The sequence below is a fragment of the Canis lupus genome, chromosome 4 (genome assembly GCF_048164855.1).
Source record: "Canis lupus baileyi chromosome 4, mCanLup2.hap1, whole genome shotgun sequence".
Taxonomy (NCBI): Eukaryota; Metazoa; Chordata; class Mammalia; order Carnivora; family Canidae; genus Canis; species Canis lupus.
In genome coordinates, this window is record NC_132841.1 from 43,934,481 (window position 1) to 43,943,060 (window position 8,580).

Here is an 8,580-nt window from a genome sequence, read left to right on the forward strand (position 1 = left end):
AAAAAAGAATGGTATGGAAGTTTAAATAGTAGGTGTCAGTCCTGGATGCACAATAGAATCACCTGCAGGACTGACAACATGGAGACCCAGTGTTTCCGTAGAGCACCTGATTTTAATTTCACTAACTTAAAGAAGCAACACAATCCTGCTTTCCCATTTTTTTTTATGATTTTATTTGTTTATTTGAGAGAGAGCACGAGCAAGGAGGGGGACAGAGAGAGAAGTAGACTCCCCACTGAGCAGGGAGCCCAACATGGGGCTCCATCCCAGGACCCTGGGATCATGACCTGAGCCGAAGGCAGATGCTCAATCACTGAGCCACCCAGGTGCGCTCTCTCTCTCTCTCTCTCTCTCTCTAATATGTTTATTTGAGAAAGAGAGAGTGGAGGAAGGGGAAGAGGGAAAGAATCTTCAAGCAGACTCCCCAACAAGCATGGAGCCCCAGGCAGGGCTCCATTTCACAGCCCATGAAATCATGACCTGAACTGAAACCAATAGTCAGATGCTCAACTGACTGAGCCACCCAGGCACCCTGCTCTCCCACGTTCTAAATAAACCATGTTGGAGGATTCATATCACTTTCCTGAGGCTTAGTGTCCTTACCTTTCATATGGGGGTGATAATACTTGCCTCTCAAAGGGTGGTTAGTTCAATAATGTGTCTGGAAGCATAGTAAATGTGCATAGCAAGTGCTAGCCCAACCACAAGCTAAATCCTTTCAGAAGACGGATTTCCTGTGAGCCCAAAGGCCTGGAAGACTACTTGGAAGAGTTGGATTTGCCTCCTTAAGAAGGAGTGTTGACATGTGGGTGGGTGGAGAGGCGAAGGGGCCAGTCTAAGACATCAGCAACCAGGGCCCCTGCCCCAGGCTCTGTACTTTACAGGGCTTTGCTCTGGCTTGCTCTGGCTTGCGTCTCTTCTCTCTGCACCTTGCACCCCTAGGGCAAGGAGTCCAAAGGCAATAAGTGCCATGCATCCCAGGAGCTCATGTCCCCATCTTCTGGAACATGCATCAAGCACCAGAACCCAGCCTGAGCAGCCTGGGCCTACTTCTATTGTTTTTCCCTGGTCCAGTCCTCCTGAGAGTGGACCACACTTCCAGTTTGTAACTCTAGCCTCATGGGGTGCCTTAAAGGAGGCTGTTTATTGAAGGGCATGGGGACAGATCTTGGACTTGAAGGCTAGGAAGCTGCAGACATGTGTATGAGGCCTTTCAGGGTGTGGGGTAGGCCAGGGGTAGAAAGAGGAAGGGACAGGCCACAGGCCAGGGGCTTTCGTGTGTTCTCTTGCTCCAGACCATACAGATGTTAAAAGTAGCTTCAATACCAGTGTCCATTTTACAGGGTTTCATTTCAGTATTTTCCTGGTATGTTTGTTCTTATTATTAAATTTAAAATAACATTTTGGGGCACCTGGGTGGCTCAGTCAGTTAACTGTCTCCCTTTGGCTCCTGGGATCCAGCCCCACATTTGGCTTGCTGCTCAACAGAGAGCCTGCTTCTCCCTCTCCCTCTGTTGCTCCCCCCCTTGTGTTCTCTCTCTCTCTCTCTCAATAAATAAAATCTTTTTAAAAAGAAATAAATTTAAAATATCTTTCAAAACCAAATAATGCTTAGCTCTCTGCCTGAGACCTCATAAGTACTTGAAAAATATGAGTGAAGCAGAATCCAAACATACACACTGCAGCTCAGATGTGCATCTTGCTGCGTAGCAGGATTGCAGCTAGGAAGGAGACTGCCAATTTAAAGGAAGTTGGTTTCTTCCAGTTTTGGATAAAGGTCCAGTCTCTCGGGTCTTTTCCCTCCCTAGCCTTCCTCCCTTCATCTCAGGAGACATCTGGGCAGGAGGAGGCTGACAGACATTATGGTGATGATGAGGATAGGTGAGACTGGATCTGTGTGTTCTCCGCACCCCCAGCTTCTGCTGACTTGCTTTGGCGTGGAGTTCATCACTCCTATCTCTGAATACCAGTCTCTTCCATCCCTGCACCTGCTGCAGAGGTGACTGCCGCTGGCCATGTGCTGACACTCAGGCCAGGCTTCAGTGTGGCTTGTGCTGGGCTGCTGATTCTCTGAAAATCAGTAGCAATTTCCATCCACCTTTCAGCTTGAACATCAGGGCCCTCTGAAAGCTCTGCTAAGTTCTCTCCAGGTCTTTATGCTAATTCTTAATTCTCAGCTACCTTGTCATCTTATATTGACAAGAGAGGAAAGGTAGGAGAGACAACACGCAGAACTCGGTCCAGTTATTTTCACGGTGCATGTTGGTTTCCTCAGTCAATTCTCACAAGCCAGTAAGACCGGCGTTTTAGCCGAAGGTTCCTGTCCCGCTCTTGTGTTATGGGCTGAACAGTGTTGCCCCAAAGGCAAGTGTTAAAGATCTAACCCTCCGTGTGACTGCACTTAGAGATGGGGCCTTTAAGAGGTAATTAAGGTTAAATGAGATCATAAAGGTGAGGCCTTAATTTCATAGGACTGGTGTCCTTATAAGAAGAGAAAGAGCTACCAAAGGTAGCTCTGCCTCTGCCCTCCCCACCTCCCATACCAAACACACAGAGAAAAGGCCATCAACAAGCAAAGGAGAGGAGCTTCACCAGAAACCAATCTTGCTGGCACCTTGACCTTGGACTGTCTGCCAGCCACCGGAACTGTGAGAAAATATCTATTGCTTAAGCAACCCAGACTGTACTTTGTGACGAAGGCCTAAGCGATCTAAGACCCCTAGAGATCACAATTGAATACCTTCTAGGAACCCAAGCATGCTTGGCTCTGAGCATCCTGGGTGCCCAGTGTCACTGCAGCTGACTTCCTGGGCCTCGCTGCCCAACTGGAGTTCCAGTCCCATACTTTTTACCTGCCTTTAATTCTCCAAACCAAGTTCCAGCTTCCTTCCTTTATTCCCTTAGCTCTTAGTCCCATATTTCTCTTGATACTTACAGTGTTCTTCCATTGGCCCGGAAACCCATCTGCAACTCAGAGACGTTCTCTAAGGAGGTTATTTGTGTCCCATTTCTCCTCTGATATTCCCACTCCAAGCAGCTTCAGACATGGACTATAAATTGTCCCTGTGTGTATATGGGAGGGCTCATGCCAAGGAAAGAGGCTGAGTTTTCCCTGTAAGGAAAAACCAAGTGCTCCTTTTTGAGGCTGAGCTGACTCTGAGAAGGACCGGATCCTGTCATATCATGGAAGTTTCCTGGGAGTCCATCCCCAGCTCGGGGATTCATCCCGGCATCAAGTTAATAAGCCTAGGATTGAAGAAAGGGTTTTGGAGTCAGATTCCTATGGGTTTGATTTCTGGCTGCAAGCCCTACTAGAGAATCTTAAGCAAGTCATGTCATCTCTCTGAACCGCAGTTTTCTCATCTGTTAAAGGGAAATAATGATCCTTGCTTTGTAGAGTTGTAATGAAGAGTTCACATTCTTTTTTTGAAATGATTGGTTTGGGTTTTTGTAGGCATTTATTCCATTCCCCCTATTCTCCGAGTCCAACTGGCCAAGAAATCTGAACGGTAGTTCACACCCTGCAGTATAGCATTGGTGTGCATGTGGTGGGGGAGGAGGGGAGGAGTGGAGGGATGGATACCTTTTTTTTTTTTTTAATTCTTATTTATTTATGATAGTCACACAGACAGAGAGAGAGGCAGAGACATAGGCAGAGGGAGAAGCAGGCTCCATGCACCAGGAGCCCGACGTGGGATTCGATCCCGGGTCTCCAGGATCGCGCCCTGGGCCAAAGGCAGGCGCCAAACCGCTGCGCCACCCAGGGATCCCGGATGGATGCCTTTTAAAAAATCTGACTTATCCCATTTTGTTCAGGAAATATCCTCTCAGAAAATGCAGACTAACTGCAATCTCTGCCCCCAGCACATCTTTAGGAAGGCAGAACCATTCTCCAAAGAATGCATTAGTGAGCAATCATTCCCAGACTCACTATCAATGACCTCGGCAATGTGTTTTTGTTTTGTTTTGAATGTATGAGTGAATGAATAAATAAAATCTCTTTTTAAAGGTCTGGTTTGGGAACATTCCCAGCTTCCCTGGGACTGTTTACTCTCCCAGTCCCTTTGGACTTCAGAATTGAACGCAACGAGCCCAGCAACTCAAGGTCTGCAGGAAATGCCCTTCAGAAACAGATACTTTCTGAAGTCATTTTTCTGGCTGTTTCTCAGACAAGACACTTGGTGATACCATTTCGGGTATGTCACGCCTTGCAATGGGAACACTTTGCAAAGTAGGCCCACATCGTACCCCCTTGCCTGGTTGTGTTATTTTGAAGTCAAAGGACAGCACAGAGAGGTGGAAGAAAGAACACAGCGCAACTACAGAACTCTGTTCTTTGTGTGTCTACATGTGGGGACCTGCAGCCTGTCCAGTGTGGGCCATGTAGGTGAGAGGTATGATCCCACTGGTATAGAGGAAATAGCAGTAGATTTAGAGCCCAAAAGATTGGGATTTAAATTCAGTCTCCTAACTGGTTATGCAAACTTGGGCAACCAGTTTCCCTTCAGAAGCCCTTGTTGCTTTACAACAAAAGGGAAATGGTTAACAAAGCCATCCCAGCGGGGGTGATGAGAGAAGGCAAAAGGGCTTAGTTGAAGAGTAAAGGACTAAACACACGTAGTGTACTAGAACTCCGGCGTAGAGTCAGACAGACTGGATGCGTTACACTATACCATCATCCATCAATATCCAGCGCCATTCCCCGGAGTCCAGCTTGGTCATGCGACTTGGCCAACGTAAACCGAAACGGTCCTTGGGCCCCAAGGCGGACTTCACAGGCCCATCGGCAGTTCCCCAGCTCTTTCCCCCCTTCCTTGCCCCCGTGATGAGAACGCGCGCGTGAGGAGGAGCCCGGGGACATCAGGGTCCTAAGCGACTGAAGCACAACTCTCCGGCTGTTCCTTGATGGGTTCCTATCACCAGCTCGCCCTTTAGCTCTTGAGGGATTCGAAGACACGGAGATTTAGGGACTGATGGTTATTGCGGCAAAACTGGCCTCACTGATGCACCTGGGTACTGCTTCTTTGTGCCACTCAATGGACCAAAGGAAAACAACAAACGACCCGGCCCACGGCCACACTCGCGGGCCGACTGAACGCAGCCCGGCCCGGCAGAGGGCGCAGGCGCCGCCCGCGCGGGGCGCTACTTGCCGCCGCTCTTGGGGAGGGGCCGGTAGACGCCGACCACCACGGCGTGGTCCCTCTCGTACGGCTCCAGCGTCAGCTGCTCTTGGGGCTTCAGGTTCTCCTGCTGCAGCTTCCTCACCTCGGAGGCAAACACCGCCTCGGCGGACGCAGTCGAGTCGATGCAGTTGGCCTTGATGGAGATGAGGAAGTGGCCCCCGTTGCGCAGGAAGGTGTGGGCGTTCAAGGCCACTATGCGGGACTGGTCGGGCTGGGCCACGTCGGCAAAGATCACGTCCACCATCCCGATGAGCATGCGGTACTTGAGGGGGTGCCGGGCATCTTCGAGGACCGGGATGATGTTGGTTCGCTTCTTGGCCACGTTGACCAGGTCGCGGCCAGCCCGGTGGGAGAACTCGACCGCGTAGACCAGGCCGTCGGGGCCGATGATGTCGGAGACGTGGGAGACCGTGGTCCCCGAGGCGGCGCCCAGGTACAGCACCTTGGACTTGGGCTTGATGTGGATCTGGTCGACCCCGCCCAGGATGGCGGCCGCCAGCTTGGAGCGGAAGGGGTTCCAGGCGCGGTACTCCTGCTTGACGCCGCCCGCGGTCACCGTGAGCCGCCGCTCGCCGTACACCGACTGGCCCGGCACCATGTTCAGCGTCACCAGCGCGTCCTCCGCGCCGCGGTAGAGGAACACGCCCTCGTGCCTGTGCGGCTCCACCGACGCGCTCGCGGCGCCCTTCCTGCGGCGGCTCTTGCTCCTCGCCGCGCCCCCGCGCCGCTGCCCGCCCCCGCCCCCGCCGCCGCCCGCGCCCCCGCGCCCCCGGCCCCGGCCGCCCAGGACACGGGGCCGCGCCCCGGAGCCGCCCTTGCCCGCGTGGCCGCCCTCGCCGCCGCGCCCGCCCCCGCCCCAGCCGCCGCGGCCCCCCGCCCCCGCCCCCGCCCCCGCCCCGCGCGAGCTGCGCGCGGACTTCATGGCGCGCCCCGGGCACCCGGCACCCGGGCGGCTGCTGTCGCGGGCGGCGGTCCCGCGTGGGCCAGCGACCGGCGGCGGCGGCGGCGGCGGCGGCGGCGGAGCTGCTCGACCGCGGGCCCCCGCCCCGAGCCGCCCTGGGACGCGGCGGCCGACGTGCTGACATCACAGCCGCCGCCGCGACCCCGCGGCCCCCGGAACCCCCCGCCCCCTCCACCCCGCCGGCGCGCTCGCCTCGCCTCCCCCCTCCCCCTCCCCCCTCCTCATCCCCGCGGCCGCACCCGCACCCGCACCCGCACCCGCACCCGCTGCCGCAGGCGACGAACCGAGCCCCGCCGCCAGGGCTCGCTGCTGTGCGGCCCCAGGGAGCCTCCCCGACCCTCTGAAATCCCTGGGTTGCCGCGGGCAAGCTCGGGGAGTTGAGCCCCGACACCCCGTCTGTACAACAGAACCCGCTTCAGGGGCTCCTCTTCAGGCGCTGCCTGCACACACTCATCCCAGCCACGGCCCAGGACCATCACTCGGGGGTTTTCTTCTTTTTTTGTAATGTATTTCTTTTGTTCTTTTTATGGAGGTAGAGTTTGCATACAATAAAACGCACCCATTTTTGTTTGTTTTAAGCAAATGTATTGCCTCTTAGAGCTTTTGCCACTTGTGCAAGAGTGACTCTCACACCCTTATACAATGTTGATGAGGATGCAAGTTGGTGCGCATATTCTTTTTTTTTTTAAGATTTTATTTATTTATCCATGAGAGACACAGAGAAGCAGAGGCACAGGCAGAGGGAGAAGCAGGCCCCATGCAGGGAGCCCGACGTGGGACTCGATCCCGGGTCTCCAGGATCGGGCCCTGGGCCAAAGGCAGGCGCCAAACCACTGAGCCACCGAGGGATTCCCTGGTGCGCATATTCTGACAAGCCACTTACGCCATATACCTATACTTTGACTTAGTCTACTTTGAAAATGTTATCGTAAAGGGATGATCCCAGCGGTTACCAATGATGGTAATTAAAACTTTTAGAGCGGGGTGGTGATGGCAGTAGTGACCATGATCATTGTTGTCAGGGAAGTGGCAGATGTGAGACAAAGTAGACCGATCCAAGGGAAATATTTCAAAGATAGAAGTCACAGGGCTTTCTGATGGACTGGATGTAGGAAGTCAGAAAGAGGAAAATTCCAAGCCAGAGATTGCCAAAGTACAGTGCCTCCCTTTAAAAAAAAAAAAAAGAAAGAAAGAAAGAAAGAAAGAAAGAAAAGAAAGAAAGAAAGAAAGAAAGAAAGAAAGAAAGAAAAAAGATTTATTTGTTTCAGAGAAAAAGAGCATGAGCACATGAGCAGGGATTGGGGGGTGGGCAGAGGGAGAAGCAGAAGCAGACTCCCCGTTGAGCAGGGAGTCCAATGCAGGGCTCAACTGCAGGACTCCAGGATCATGACCAAAGCTGAAGGCAGACACTTAACCAACTGAGCCACCCCGGGCACCCCTGTGCCTCCCCTTTTTGGTTAATAGTCTACAAGCTGCAGCCCTGGCTGCTCTGTTTAGCTCTGCTCTCTTCTATTAATTGTGCTAAATACCAGAATTTGTTCTGGGAATATGCAACAGCAAAAAAATGTTGATTCTTCAGTGTGAATGGAGACACATAGGCTTGAGCCCTAAATCCTGTAACAAACCTCAGTAGAAGCCAAAATCTCGTGTTTACTCCTTAATTCTAGTCTATGTCTCAAAAACCCTGCTCTTTCAGTCTTCGGCATCTTTTTGAGCATTAAAAATAGGGGGCATCTGGGTGGCTCAGTCTGTTAAGCATCTGCCTTCCTCTCAGGTCATGATCTCAGGGTCCTGGGATAGAGGCCTCACATCGGGCTCCCTGCTTGGTGGGGAGTCTGCTTCTCCCTCTTTCTCTGCCCCCCCCCCCATTCGTTCTCTCTCTCTCTCTCTCTCTGAAAAAAATAAAATCTTTAAAAACAAAACCAAAAAACACTGGGTGGCACAAAAGGACAGAAAAACAGGCATAACGTGGAGGCTTGAGCATTCAGTCAGCACCTCGGACAGCGACACCACCAGGGACCATTTTTAGCTACTGTGACTGGCTTGGGACCCTCCTAAGAGTGGGGGAAGGTGGTGTATGTAGCTGGAATAAGCAACCTTCCCACCTCCCTATTAGTAGAACTAAGTGCCTCCTCCAGAGAAAGACAAAACATACCTGAAGATCAGGGCAGATGTTAAGCAGAGTGTACTGAATGCGCACACACCAAACTTTTATTTCATCCTGGACCCGAACTCTTCCTGTATCAAATCCATGGACACTGACACCAGGTCTGGTTTTCTCAGAGGGCTCCTTAATGGGGGCCATAAGTTTACGTCCTGGAATGTGGACAAATTGTCAAAGAGTGCAAAGTACAGTTCTTGAGGTGGATGATTGTTATAAAACAAACGCTCTTCTTAGAGGTTTTTGCTCTCATTACAAATTGAAGAGTGAACTAC

General features: G+C 52.3%; 1 protein-coding gene across 1 annotated transcript; it reads right to left on the reverse strand.

Annotated features, from left to right (window-relative positions):
* Positions 1-4,137: 4,137 nt before the first annotated feature.
* On the reverse strand, positions 4,138-6,105 carry FBLL1 (fibrillarin like 1). The gene has a single exon (XM_072822832.1). It carries the CDS (start codon positions 6,103-6,105, stop codon positions 5,143-5,145), a length of 963 nt encoding a protein of 320 aa, XP_072678933.1. The 3' UTR covers positions 4,138-5,142.
* Between the last annotated feature and the right edge of the window lie 2,475 nt (positions 6,106-8,580).

What these genes read in the sequence shown, in the direction of transcription:
- FBLL1 (XM_072822832.1), bottom strand. Translation starts at nt 6,105, where the DNA reads ATGAAGTCCGCGCGCAGCTCGCGCGGGGCGGGGGCGGGGGCGGGGGCG.